Below are 15,215 nucleotides of genomic sequence, written 5' to 3'. Positions count from 1 at the left end.
TACGGGGACCATGTCTGGCCTGTGCCCATGGCCCCGAAGTGGCCACAGCATGCTTTTTCGGTGCTGCTGCTCCCAGTTCCGGCAAAGTCTACAAGCCGTGGTGGATTCTTCTCTTCCGCCTCCTGGGCCTAAATAACAAGCCACGAAGCTACTACCGAAAAAACCCCGCAATTATCGCGTCTATCCACACGGGATCGCGGCCGAGTGGTTCTCATTCTCGCTTTGGAAGCTCGATTCGAAGGAAGGAAGGAATAGTACAGGAAAGGCAGGGAGGTTAACCAGAATACTGTCCGGTTGGCTACCCTACTCAGGGGGGAGGGGATACGGGAACTTAAAGGGAAAGAAAGGACAGCGGTACATATTAAAGGAGAAAATGAGAGAAAGAAAAGTAGAAGAAACACAAGGCGTGACCAGGCAACTATAAAGGCGGTACAAACAACGCACACAACCAGAAAATGCACAAAACTAATACGGTCCACTGATAAAATGGGCGAACTAAGGGCACTGCACTATAGTAATGTCCCTACAATCGTTCAGACAGGCCCGTGTCCTTCAAAAAGAGCAGTAGGGCTTTTATAGCCTTTTCGGCCTGTGTCGGACAACGCCTATGGCACAAAATTGTCTGCGCTGTAAAGGGAAGGTCGTCGAGTCGGCGAAGTGTGGAGGAGAGCTGTTGCCTCGGCGATTCGAAGCGGCAAAAGCAGTTTATGCTGGGTACCCGTGTTAAAGATGCCCGCGCATGTAAGGCAAAATTTTGAATCCAGGTGCTGTCCCCCCCTCCCCCCCCCCCCTTCACCCCTCATCTCTACTCCGTTGCAAAAAGTAACCGAAGGATGCTTGAAGAATTTTAAGCAATCATTGCTGACAACTTCCGATTGGAATATGACGTCATAACAATGCGGGACTCTATTATCATTGCACGGAGTACCCCCCAAGTGCACGAAGGAAAAGGCGCAAATGGACACGGATGATGACAATGAGACGGCACGACCGACCGTTGGGCTTCCGCGTTCACTACGTCATAAGGAGCGCATTGGTGCTCAGAATTTTCCCCCTCCACGCGTAGACAGCCTCTCATCCCACTCTCCCTTTCCCCCCACTTACTCCATACTCTTTGCAATAGAGTCCGATTTTACCCCGCTCACAGCTCGCGCGCTGTTCTCTTCACCTTGTTTCTGTTAGGCCTGGAGCACCTTGAGCCGACATATCTAGCTTTTGTGTTTGCTTTTATCTCGTCTCTCTTCGACGCCGTCTGTAACCCCGTTTTGTTATTTGATATCGTATAAACCACCCCAACGTGTATTTCTTAATTAAAAGAGCGCGTAATTGTGGTCTCGGTTATATACTTCTGTTTCGCTTTAAATATCTCATTTGCGCTGAACGTTGATACTTTTGAGTTATACCAACAGTTTTTTTTTTTTTTTAAGTTAAGAATAGTCTTGCCAGTTCAAGCCTTCTTTCACTTGTGTTTCATTTTTTAACCCCACCATTTTTTAGGCTATCTCTGGGCCACGGAAACGATTTTGAACCTGCCAAAGTACACTAATGCTTTCTCATTAAAATGTTCCGGTACGAAGTATCGGGTACCGGAAGTTCGGAACCTCGGGTAGAGCCTCTAAGTGACACTCCGGTTCCAGCGCGCACGCGCGCTACCGAGATCAGATGACACGTGTCCTGCGGGCAAAATCTGTAAGAGGGGTGCTTAAAACATATCAGCTGTCCTCAGAACAACCGCATTTAGCTGCATTTTTTTTTTATTTCGGCCAACGTTTCTTTACGAGCAAAACTAAAAAAAAAAAAAAACGGAGGCAGACGACACGCACTCCCGTCGACCTTTTTTTTTTTTTCGGTTCGTTTCTATTTTTTGGCGCCAGCTTTTCCGACGCGCTTTCTTACCTTTATGCAAAATTTACAACCCGCTCGGGCGGTTAGTTCCGTTTGTTCAATTATCACATTGCAAGGTCTGGCTACACGTTCGACACAGATTACTTGAAATGTAGCAAGATGTAGCAGGATTTTCCATTTGGCGCACTTCAGCGCAATCGGCTCAGCTCGATTATAAGACTTATTCACTCACACACTGCAAACGATCGTATGATCAAGCGGGAAAAGGAGTGTGCAGGCGCGCACATGCTTGAATGAACATAGGTGTGCAAAAATTTCACGGTGGTTTTTGAGAAAAGCATTTCATGCTTTAGAGGTGAACAAAAATGAATTAACCCTGCTGTAATCTTAAAAATCGTATTGAGTATCAAGACTTGCTATTGCAAAGAAGTGTTCAAAAGAACACAAGTAATTTTACAAGCTTAATTTCTGCGCAGAACTACTCCAGAAACAAAACCTTTATAAAGGGCAGTAAATGTTGCAAACGTTATTTTGCTTAAAGCCTAACCTTTTCTTTTTTTTTTCACAGCTGAATTATTGTAGGGTTTTTTTTTTTTTTTTGTCATGGAACATGAAGGAGTTGCCCATTCGAGGGTGCATACGTTGCTCCTTTGTAAAAAAAAAAAAAAAAGTGGCACAACAAGAACAAAAAACCTACCCGCGCATTTTTCCTGCCAAATTCACACGAACTTGGGGAAAACTGAACAAATTACCACAGTATTAGACCAGTTACGGCTTTTGAAAATTTGCAAGTTTCGTGCACCCCTGCACCCTCTTCAAAACACTCCCAGGCTGAATTTACAGATATGCCAAAAAAAAAAAAAGTTAGGAACAAGTGTTGGATCGGTTCATCATATAAAAATGCTAAGAATATTTACTGACTATCAAACTGTGAATATAAAAACAGAGTGTGGACATGACAACAGGAGCAAACAGACAAGGTGCCATTCACTCCTGTTGTTCCCTCCATCAGTTCTTTTAACTGCTGAAATCATGCGTCAACTGGCCTCTTCCCATTTGAAAGTATGAAAGTTCACGAAAGTATGCTAACAGGTTTCCAAGGACACCTGAATCGACTCAACAGAAGTCTACTGTCAACAGCCAAAGGAAGAAAAATACAAGTTTGTAACGACCAGTAACATGACAGATACTATCTTAAGAGGAATGCACATGGGCCACAAGTGTTTCACAGCAAAAGTATTTTATATAGTGCAATTAAAGGTGTACGATTTCTTCTAGTTCTGCATTAGGCATGGGATGCAACAATGTATGGTACAACCTATACGTTTTTGATACAAGTCTCACGGCTCAAGAAAAAGTACTTTTGAGTTTTTGCTATTTCACATTTTAATATGCTTTTGAAAATGAACAGCAGTGTAGAAAGTTCAGAATGGCAGAAAGCCAAGAAATTGCTGGCTTTAGGTGATAACTTAGCAATGGCAACATAGAAATGCATCGACAGTAACCTGGAAGAGCATACTTTGCACCAATTTTCAAACACTAAAACAGCAAACACAGAGTGCATAAGCAAACAGCAAATCACGTGCAAGCACTTTACCTCCATTTTTCTCATGTGGAGATGGGACAGATAATTACCTATGGAGCACGAAAAACAGCAATCTGGAGCACAAAAGTTCACTTGCTCCTTTAAAGGAAAACACAACTTGTCCTTGGAGGGAGCAGGAGAACTAGTACATTAGAGCTGTTAGGAGCAATTTACATGGCAGAGTATATTAACACTAGCTGTGGAGTTGCACGTTATCTTCAGTTTCGGCTTGCCTTCTAAGTAACAAGCAATAAACAAGGAGTCGTGTAAATAAGTGCGGAAAAGAATGAATATGAGGTTCCTTTGACAAGTTTCATAAATTTCTTTGACATGGCTCCAGAATTTTTTTGGCAATATCATGGTTGGCAAGTATCCTTCTGCAACCTAGCACAGGCCAGATATCACTAAGAAGTGCAGCTTAGAGCATGTTCCACATACATTTAAAGTGCACATTGCAGCGCTTGTCACTACAATGGAACGCGATGAGTTCCATGGAGTGATCAAATAATTTTTTCATGAGTGGACGATTGCGCAGACCAAAGTCAAATTAGGTGAAGTAAATTTACCTCAACTGCATGCTATCACTGAAGGCGGGTTTACTTTTGGATGGGAGAGTTTAAGCACAGAAACACATCAGCGGTGTATGCTGGATTTCATATCAAGGGATGCTGGGCCCCGAACAAAAAAGGAGAGGTAGAACATGGAAGGAAAAAAAAAAAAAGAGAGCAAAAGTAAGGAAACAAAACCAGAAACAAAACAAGAAATCAGATCAAAATTAAAAATGAAAATATTTTATGATGAAGTCAGCATGCCCTATGTAACTTTTTGATTGTTTTGTTCATTTCTGTTTTTATTCAGGGTCTTGCAAAACGGCTTCTTCTCCCCCTTTCCCAAACCTGAAAATGTTGGGAGAGGGGACAGGTGCCTTGGCACCCCCTTGCATACGTCAGTGATGCACACGAACTCAAGATGAAGCCTGCTCTGCCACTCAGTTGCGATCACTGCTACGGACATTGTGGAAAAATTCATGTCACCGTTATGCAGGACTGCAGAATGACTGCATGCAAGATTGCCAATTACTGTAGGCACCTCAACTGAAGGAGTGCAAAAATACACCATCTTCCCGCGAGGGGAACCACGGGGTAGATGCGACGCATCGGGGGTTGCCGTTGCATTATTCAAATCATCGGACGATGTTATCGGAGCGCCGGCGGTGGAACGACTGAGCGGAGCGGCGCACTTACCGCATTTATATGCAGCGGAATGAGAGAGAGCAGCGCATAGCAGCGCATGCGCATGTGTTAACCGAGCGCAAGCGCGAGCGCAAGCTGTGCGCTAACGCACAGCTGGCACGGAGACGGGAGCGAGCTGACCGCGCTGACGTACAGATGGCGCTGCGGTGAGAGCGGCGGAGCGCACAGCTGCCGCGCCGAGGATGCGGACTACGCCGCGACAACGACGCGGGACAAGACGAGTTAAAGAGATGCGTCGCATCCAAAATCCTGCACGAATAATTGCAGTTGAAAAAGTTGTGCGCGTGATGGGCGCCATGATTGCCAACTATGGACCAAAATCGTATGCAAACAGACATTTCCATGCAGCATCCGGTGATGCTCAATCACAATCGACAAGACTTTATGCTGAAACGTGATTATGGATGAAACGCGATTTCAGAATCCATGTTTTGTTGCGTGGAAACTTTTAGGGGACAGCCAAGAAATACTCCTTATCGACAATGTACTCGTAGAACGGCAAAACCATAACAGACGAGAGTTGTACTGTCCTACTGAACTGTTAAAAAGAATGGCCGAAGAAAAGAACAAAAGAAATGGTTTAGACTGTTGCACAAGAAAGTGCTCTTTTACGATGACGACACAGTGCCTCACCAATGGACCATCACAATGGCGAAATTGCATGAATTTGTCTTTGAAATGATTCCTCACCTACCGTCTCTCCCTCCATCCCTTTCCATTTTTTCCGTACATGGCACTGTGATTCTTTCTAGAAAATTACCATCCATAAGATACGATCACTGCCATCAATGTGCATATCATTGCACATGAAAACTTAAGTGACGGGATTTAAAAAATTGCAAGCTCAACGGACCTACAGCTTTTCAATAGGTTTTCAAAGAGAGCTATATATATAGCTCAAGTCAAGGTGTACAACCCCCTTCTATGCTGAGAAATAAAATAAACATTTTGCATTCTGAATTATTTGCATTCTGCATTCTTTCCATTCTTAAATAAAATACTTTCACCCTTGTACACTAAGGGAAACTGAACCAAATTTACTTGCAACAAAGAAATACTAAACCAGACAAAAACAATCCAATTTTTTTTAAATTTTGGAGGGTTTTACGCATCAAAGCTACACCTAGGCCATGAGGCACATCATAGTGGAGGGCTCCAGATTAATTTTGACTACCTTCAATGCATGCCAAAATCTTGATTTCATTTTCTGCCTCTACCAGAAAAATGGCAGCCACTGCTGGGATCAAAACGACGTCTTTGGGCTCAGCAGCACAATGCCTTAGCCACTGAGCCACCATGGCGGGTTACTAGGCCAAAACAAAAAGGCCCAAGCTCTTTCAAAGTAACTCTAAATAGTGACTAAAGTCACCCACTTCTGAAGTGGGTGCTTGAATTTTTTTTTAGGGGCGAAGCTCCTTAGGGCGTGGGTCTGTCCATCCTCAACGTATGTATGTAGCCACCTCTAGTTTAGTCCTTGGATTGTTTACTAGATGGCGTGGCTACCTCTAGTTTAGTTCTCGGATTGTTTACTAGATGGCGGTACTTGTATATGATGAAAAGATGCGCTTGGATTGTTTACTAGATGGCGGGGAGCGTTGTAATAAAATCCGTTCGCTGTTGGCGCGCGCTCGGAGTCGCCCGATGGATAAGGCTGCAGATGTGCGAGCCCGCGAGGCAGAAGCGCTCCGTGAAGCTGCGCGACGCCGCCGCCAAGATCCTGCCGTACGAGAGCGGGAGGCCGAAGCGTGTCGTCTGGCTGCGCGCAGACGCCGCCAAGATCCAAGCGTTCGAGAACGAGAGGCCCAAGCGTCACGGCAACGGCGCGAGGACCCTGCCGTACGCGAAGCGGCACGGCTGCGGCGCGAAGAGGATCTCCAAAACGCCAGAGAACGGGAAGCGGCGAGAAAGCGCGCGTATCGGCAGGCAGACCCCGATGCAGTGAGAGCTCGTGAGGCGTCTGCAAAACGCATCAGGCGAGCTCAGCCCCAAGGTGCCGACGCGCGGTTTAAGCGAGACTTTCTAGACGTTACGTTCGGACGCAGATGTAGTGGGCGAACTTTCACTGAAGAGTCACGGTTTTACCGATGATTCCCCCTCAGGAGCTTCGCCCACTCATCATCATTCACCCCGTGGATATGCTGTGAATTTTTTTTAAAGCAGTGCCTGCTTACTATGCTACCTTAAAGGAGCACTGACACGAAAATTTTATGTTACACTTTTATTGCTTTTATCGATGCTTAACGGTCTGGCGAACCTGAAACAGCACTTCAAATACTTCAGCGCGCGATATTTAATTACGTTGAACGGCCTGAAAATCGTTTGTTTCAAACTCCCGCGCTTTCATCCCGAACGGCGCATATGACAGCCTCCCGGTTTGACCTCACCGCTTTGTGCGGACGTCACCGGCGCCCGCTTGAGAGGGTGTTGCGCCCGCTCGCCGCTCGTGTTCTTCGCGTCGCAGGCCGCTCATATTTCGGCCAGGGTATTCTGTTGAGTGAAGGAAGCGAACTGTGCAATAATATTAACGCCGAAAATTGGTGTCAGTGCTCCTTTAACTCGTAAGTTCTCCCATGCTTGCAAGTAACACACTACTTGATTTCCTTTGCTCTTCCAAGACACTTTATTCTTCTCTAGTATCACCTGCTGTGCTGCTGTGCTGTTGTGCTTTCTATTACGTGCACTTGGTGGCGCTATCTTTAGCACTGAGCCTCTCTGTTCGCTTGGCTCAAAATGATGCTCTTGATGAGGTCAGCTGTCAGTGACCTTCTAGTGCCACCACCCCCGTAAAGTTTGGATAACTTTGTATGCCGCACACTGCGTTGATGTTTGCAATGCTAAGGGAACTTCACCAGCCTTGGAAATGTGTGCTCTCGCTGAAGTCTTGTTCTATCTTTGCATTTTCTCGCTACAAAGAAAAGAGGGCTTTTCAATTCAAACTTGGAGTTTTACATGCTGAAGCAACATCTTAGCTTTGAAGCACAGAGTAGTACAGGGCTGCGATTTAGGCCACCTAGAGTCTTTGAACGAGTGCCAAAATCTCGCTACACAGGTATTTTCTTGAATGTGGGCATCTTCGACACAACTCTGTCTGGTTGGGTTAAACTTGAAGGTTCCAACGTTTTGGAGCCTACTCGGCTCCTTCATCAGGGATGACTGTGTTCGACCACAAGCAGCAGTTAGACCGCTTTTAACAAAAGCCCTTGGTTGGTGTATTGGCCTCTTCCACAGGTAATTTTGTATTTTCATCTTAACCCCCCCCCCCCCCTGCCCCCACGCGCACACACAGAAAAGAAAAACAGCCACAGGTGTAATTCTAACCTACGACCTTGTGTTGAACAGTGCAACGCTTTGGTCATTTATCCACTGTGGAAAAGAGAGCCTTGACCAGTTTTTTTGAAAGCAGGGTGTCGAACCAGAACTGAACTGATCTGAAAACCAGAGCCGAACCAGTATTTTCCCCAAAACTGAACCCGAACCCGAACGGGAACTGAACCAAAAAAAGAAATAACGGCTACCGTTTCACGACGAAACGGTTTGACCATAACCTGTTGATAATGCGTGGCCAATGCCATTCGGGGCCTTTCTCGTTCACGCACCCTTGACTTCTAACGCACTTTCCTTTCCATACTATTCACACTACCATCAATGCTGTCTTCGTCATTACAGGAACCAATGTTGCAATGGTATGCTACTGCTGGTAGCGCGAGCACAGTGCAAGGCTGAGCAAACAAAGTGTCACACTCTCCGCAACCCACAAACGATATGAAACATCAACTTTGCCCTCCCCTTGCTGCGATTTTTTAGGGACAATCGGACCGCAGGATTGCTGCACTGCGCAACGGCAAAAGCCAACACCCAAAAATGTGCATGCTTGTTGCCTTTCTAAATTTGCTTTAAAAAGGTCGCACACCAGAAAAATGTAAATACTTCGCAAGTGCGACCTTCAAGAGCTGCTCAGTGGCTGAGTCGTTGGCTGCTGACCCCAAGGATGCGGGCTTGATTACTGCACCCAGCTGCTGTTTTTCTGACAAATACGAAAACGAAAGCGTCCATGGGTCAATATTTCGATGCAAGTTCTTCAGGTGTTCTAAATTGGTCTGCCAGCCTGCAATTTACAGTGTACCTTTTAGCACAGTATTAGTAGCTTCAGGGCATCAAACATGCCACTAAATTTTGAGGAGTGCATTTCCACGGGAAAACAAGAAAGAAAAGGCCCACCACTAAGTTTAAAATTATTCCGCGCCAAGTTCTCACATGAAAAATTTTTTTTTTCTGCTTTCAGCCATTGAATAAGCAAAACAGCAAAAGGTAGATTTTGTTCTAGACGTTTAACATATCCAAACATGTCATCACGGAGAAGGCCGCGAGCACCGTGGTGCCTGGCATAATAGCCAGTTTTTTAGATGGTAAACTTTCTTGGGCTACTTAAATGCAAAAATTTTGGTCTTTTTCTGTGTCTGTCCCCCAATTCCCCTGTCTGGCTAAAATTTTTGTTTTAAGATAACTTTTGAATGACACGAATATATAGGCAAAACAATTTTCAAACTACTAAAGCTGGAACAATGCTTCGTACTTGTCAACATTTTTCAGCAAAAAGCAACCATTCGAGATATTTGAGGCAAAAAATTACACAGAACTGATACTTGCAGTGTTACTTTAATTAAAAATAGACGTGGGCATAATTTTTGCATAATCAAACATCAAACAAAAAAAAATGTGTTGTTAAAAAGAATATTTTAACCACAAAATGCAAAAAAATGCAAAAAGGACTCGCACAGGAGCCTTGATCTCATGGTTCGCAACGAACACGGGAAATTCAAGCTGGATTCAGCAATCCGTCCTTGTGTTCATCACGGGAGGACTGCGACAGGAAGGGCACAGCATGAGAGGTGGGCGGGGTAGAGAGAAGAGGCAGTTACGTGGCAGGAGCGGCAGAAGACTATCGTGTTTGGACGAAATTTTCAGCGAAAGGAGCAAATGCGCAGAGAACTTTTTAGGATGCGTAGAGCGGGAAACCGCATTTTTTAACATATCCAAATAATGATGATAGATATATAGTTGAACCCCTTTAAAAAGACACGCACCAGGGAGCAGTTTCGTCTCTTACACGAAAATGTCTCCTATAAGCAGGGAATCATGTTTTCACTAACTGATTGACCCCTAGTTCAATGTGGGCACTGTACGACTAAAATAAGCTCAAAAGAACGCTACAGCATGTTCCAAAAGATTCATTCTAATTTATGTTTGGCCCCCAGAATTTACGAAATAGTTCTGAATCTTTGTTTGCTCTATGACTGTATTTACGCTGTTTTTTACAACCGATTCCACAAGCTACTTTCACTGCTTGCGGAAGATGAATCCAAGATGTCGAGTTCACAAGGCTGATGAATAGCCACAGCGAACAGCTTCTTTTGCTGCGTTCTCTGGCTATTGATCAGGCTTACTAGACTCAACATCTGTGATGCTTCTTGATTGGGAGCTATGCGATTGGGAGCACCCATTGCACACTCCCGGAATTCTTGTCTTGCGCAAAAGCCTGTATGCGCGGTCGCACACGCATGGCAGTAAGCTTGAACCACTTGTGTACATTGCATTTTCATTGGCAGGGCTTCTCATCGGCGTTTCATAGCTGACTGAACCACTGTGTGTTTGCTGAAGTTATAATAAATAGCGACTGCGGGCGTCCGTCATCCCCATGTTTCCATATGGAAGCACCTGCAGTTCGCAACTCGTGGCACCGCATAAAAAGTTAAAATGTCTGTTACAAGTGAGATTGTTGACCAAAATTAAAGGATAATTTGTCCTTTATAACCAACCATCTTCTACATACGATGTCTATTATAAAAAAAAGGCCAATTTAATGGGAAAGATGGGGTGGCCAACAATGTGGGTGAATAGTGTCTCTTATACTCGATTGTCTCTTACATTCATGTCTCTTATAACGAGGTTCAACTGTAGCACAGAAAACTGTTAGCATATGGCACGCACTTTCCCCTTTTGCAAGAAACTGTATCCCCCAAGCTTGCAGGCGCTACGTATTTCATCCTGGATAAAAAACAGCGCCAAAGAAGTAGATGACACAAGCATAAAGGCACGCCCATCTTGCAGTATCCCATTTGCCTAGCGCTCAGACTTCGCGCTTGTTCTTCTGTTTTGTCTCTTTCAGCGCTGCTTTGTTTTCAGAGAGGCACTTCATAGACTAACTCACTAGTATAACTCCCTACTGTGCTGCTACTGCTGCTGGTTCCTGAGGGAGAACAGTGCTGTCACCAAATTAAAGAGTGCCTTCCCAAAAGAGTTCCATCTCGTGCTTCACGTGTTCAATCACCCTTTCAGTTTGTAATCGCATAATCTGTTATAATATTCCGTAATGCAGCGTACAGAATAAGGGCAGTGGGCAGGAGGAACGGAGACGTATTTATGGTGACGCTCACATCCATAATAGTTATCTGAAAATGTATTCCAGTGATCAGAGCAATAATGAGGGTGACTAAGGCTTGAGTTTGGACTAGTTGGCTATACATTACATGAAAAAAGAAAAAAAAAAAAACAGCGCACCACGTGAGTTCGCACTGAGGGGTGTGATGTCAGCGAGCCAAGCATTTATTTTGGGTTTGTTGAGCCGAAAAAGGTAAAAACCGTGCATGCCTGGCTAAAATCAAATCTGAAGTGCCCTATCACACATGCAGTGACAGAGGTACCTTAAGGGGCTAAGACACATCTGTTAACCGAAAGCTCTATTGAAATGTGATAGCAGTTTAGTCCAAACCAGTTCCGTACCTAGAAATTCTTTTCAAGAGGGGGTGGGGTTGCAGCCACAACGGTGGCCACGTTGAAAATTTATATTGGCTTATTTTTGCATATGAATCAAGCACTGCTGCACATCTATACAATAGAGAGTTATGGCAGAGCAGAGATCCAGTCCCAGTAGAGTACTTGGTAGCCAACCGGCACCACTGCGAGTGCGCAGAGGCCGACAGACGTGCTGGGCGCATGCACAGGTGAACTGACCCGGAGGGCAAACCACACATGGTCTGAACGTGGAGTTAACAAACATGAAGGGGTAGGCACACGCTACAATCACTGGAGAGGCAGTTGTTCAACAACAGGAGCCCTCACCGTATATATTTTCGGATCACCGAAAATGTTGAAGCCAGAAAATATTTGGGGGGGGGGTTAGAACCCCCCCGCATTACGGTCCTGGGCCAGCTTGCCGTATTTTAGTGTTGTTCAGCACATGGCCCACACATGGAAGAACAAACCTGCATCTATTTGGGGGAGAGACCTGCTCGGGCACAGTTGGTCTCCTGAAGCCTACTGCACGATATAAACTGTGATAGGTATGTAAACATGAAACTAACAGCAGTTTAGCTATCTAGGACAGCCCAAATGCCAAACTAATAAAAACTAATTACCTGCAAAGCCAAGTAGCGTAAGAGAGATTTACCACAGTGATACGAAATCAGCAGTCACTTTACCAGCTCCTGTGATGAGTATAAAGATTTACCTCAATAAGGCTGCTGCTGACGTAATCCAGGTCTGTCACCGGAAGCCTCTGAATTAGCAGCCCAAACTTGTAGTACTGTGCCTGAAGTCTGTAGAGGTCCACAGCAACAGCATCCGCACTGAGAATTTCTCTGTACGTTTCCCCGTAGACCTTGGGAACTTTAGCAGAGACAATGCGCCGACTTAGCAGAGGTGCCGCCAGCCAGTACGGTAAGTCAATCTTCGTTCCTGCCTTTAAGTCCTCATCTTTTGAGGAGGAATCTAGGGACCCTGGGGGAGAAAACGAAAACAATCACTGCCAGACCTTAAGCGTGCATTGCCATGGGCTGCTAAGCTCCATTGTAAACTATCTTTGGAACACTGGTCATAATACACAGCTTTAGTTAACACAGTCTATGCTGAACTGATTGCAAACATCAGGATATGACACACTGAAAGTTCAATTTTGTTTTGCCAATCTACACTGCAAATGTAACTGACTCATTTATTCCAGACCCAGTCATAATCAACTATTAGATATACATACATACATACCTACATACATAGAACTTTATTTCACAATAAATTTCACTGTACATTTCGTGCCCGCAGAAGTGCAAGTCGCTTGTGGGCGGGTCACGGCAGACTCAGGATGCTCGCTCAGGGGTAACAATACAAGAGGCAACTCTTTTGCCAAAAACAAAACAAAAACGAAAACACCATATACACATAACTATAACAAGATGCACATTCGCACTCATGAAAGTTCACAAAATCTCCAATTTTTGAAGTTCACACACATGTTGATAAGATTTACAGAATATAAACGAATGAGGCAGCAAAAACTAATGAAACAAATAAAACTACTGAATGGACAGAAGGAGCTGTTCGAAATAGATCACACTGCTTCTACCAGCTAAGACACCGTCAACGACACTCAATTACTTTACATAATTTAACCAATGTTTAATTTGAGATTTCGCCCTATTAATTGAGCATAGCCTTTCTATGTCCTCGGGCAACTGATTGAAATAAAAAGGAACGTAGTATTCTCGCCACCGTTTGCCATAGTTGGTATATATTCTAGGCAATTCGTAACGGTCTGCTTTGCGTAGCACCTTAGGCTTTTTTACTACTTTTTTATATCGAGTACAAAAGAAGTTTCGCAGAAGTACTACTTGATTATACAGATCCACAAAAGAATCCACGCCGGCAATGTACGTTTTTACCCCTTTGTTCAATGTTTCAAGGTCAGTACCATATAATATGTTACTAGATATTCGATCCAATAACTTTTCGATTCTGTGTATTCTGGTTTGTGTGCAGGAACGATAGACTGACATTCCATATCTCAGAATAGACTGCCCTAGGGCCTTAAAAACCAGCCGGCGCAGGTTGAGAGCGGAACTAAATTTTAGTTTATATAACTGGGCGGACACGGTTCTGAGGCGTTTGATAATGTATTCAACGTGAAGCACCCAGCACATGTGCTCGTCAAAATGAAGACCCAGGTATTTCACTGTGGATGAAAGCTGTAGCGGTACGCATGAACAGTCTTTACAATAATCAGAATGCAACACAATAGATCCATTACGTATTATTGTCTTATGCGGGTTTCTAAAGCAAATTAACGTGGTTTTGTTCTTGTTTAAAAATATTTGATTTGTATCCAGCCATCTTACTACTTTGGTTACATCATTTTGAAGTAGCTCTATAGCCTCATTGCAAGATTCCCGCGACAAGATTAGTGCCGTGTCATCTCCGTACTGAAGGAGTTGGGCATTCAATTGAAGGTTTGCAATATCATTAACGTAAATGTTAAATAAACTAAATTTAACTAAAATAAACTAAATTTAACTAAAATGTTAAATAGCAGACTAAATTTGAGGAAAAAGCTGATTGAGAGCTGTTACCAGAGGGTGGCAATTTTAATGCACTATGCAACAATTATTTTCTACAAAGAACTACGCCTGGCTATTAGGGTGTCAGAACCGAACAAAAACCGGAAACGAAAAAAAAATTAAAAAAAAGAAGATATTTTTGGTCGAAACGAAAACGGAACGTCATTTATTATTTCATTCAAGAGCAAAACTGAACAAAAATTCGTTTCAATTTTGGTTTGAGTGGAAAGTTGAGATATTTCAGGATTCATTTAAACTTCCATGCAGTCAGGTGTGAGGTTGCCATCGGTTTCTTGGCATAAAATCGCTCTTTGTATCACTGGAACCATCTCTCCTTTGGCAGGCTCACTGCTTGCTTCCATACTGCTGCTATGTAGGCGTTGCGGCATTATTTATTCATTTATTAACACACCTACATTCTCCCTACGGCATTGCTGTAGGGGGTTTGTTATACATGAATAAACATGAATATTCTGAAACATGACAATGTAATAAAGAAGAAAAATTACAATATTCGGCATGATTACAGCAGCGTACGTGATTAGCAACAAAAACAGCAGATTACAGCAGCACACTTAATGGAAACAGCTACAAGCCCAGTGGTGCTTGTACGCAAGTGCTGCCAGGGCGCAGCGGAAAACATTTCATAAAGGGCGGAAAGGACAGTGTCGAGTAGGGATTTCCTATCTTAATACTTTTTAGAAGAAGAGACTGGGAATGTGGATGTGCGCCATGAATATTCGCCACTTTTGTTGCTGTCATCCCTTTGTCTAGATGTATATGTGGGGGCCTGAAAGTACTGCTCTTGATTCATTGCTACTACCTCCTCTCATACAATCTTTGTTAAGGTTAAACACAGGGAAATGGTGTGCCGGAGTTTTAGAGTGTCCCATGAGACAGAGCATTTTAAACTTTTAACGATACCACAATTATACAAGCTAGTAACAAAGTGCACAGCAGGATTTTGAACTAAAGGTGGCATACTTAAGAATTGAGCGTATGCGTGCAGCACGCTGGTTTTCTGGAGGCTTGGAGTGTTCGCACCTAATTGTTCACTTCACCCCAATGGGGTGCCCCAAAACAAATAGCACCGGAAGATTTTTCATCTATGACAGCACCTCAATCAAACCTGGCTGCCAGGTTGAG

The 15,215-nt window shown here is 44.0% G+C and overlaps 1 protein-coding gene across 1 annotated transcript in view; it reads right to left on the bottom strand.

Annotated features, from left to right (window-relative positions):
• Psf3 (DNA replication complex GINS protein Psf3) overlaps positions 1-15,215 on the bottom strand; it is a 71,442-nt gene that overhangs the window by 48,594 nt on the left and 7,633 nt on the right. Inside the window, exon 2 of the mRNA XM_077687332.1 lies at positions 12,191-12,459. Coding sequence (XP_077543458.1) covers positions 12,191-12,459 — 269 coding nt within the window. The remainder of the gene's footprint in view (positions 1-12,190; positions 12,460-15,215) is intronic.

The sequence above is a fragment of the Haemaphysalis longicornis genome, unplaced genomic scaffold (assembly GCF_048455015.1).
Source record: "Haemaphysalis longicornis isolate Haplotype H1 unplaced genomic scaffold, Haemaphysalis longicornis Haplotype H1 scaffold_1, whole genome shotgun sequence".
Lineage (NCBI taxonomy): Eukaryota > Metazoa > Arthropoda > Arachnida > Ixodida > Ixodidae > Haemaphysalis > Haemaphysalis longicornis.
Note: the sequence above shows the minus strand (reverse complement) of the source record. Positions and strands in the feature narration are given on the sequence as shown.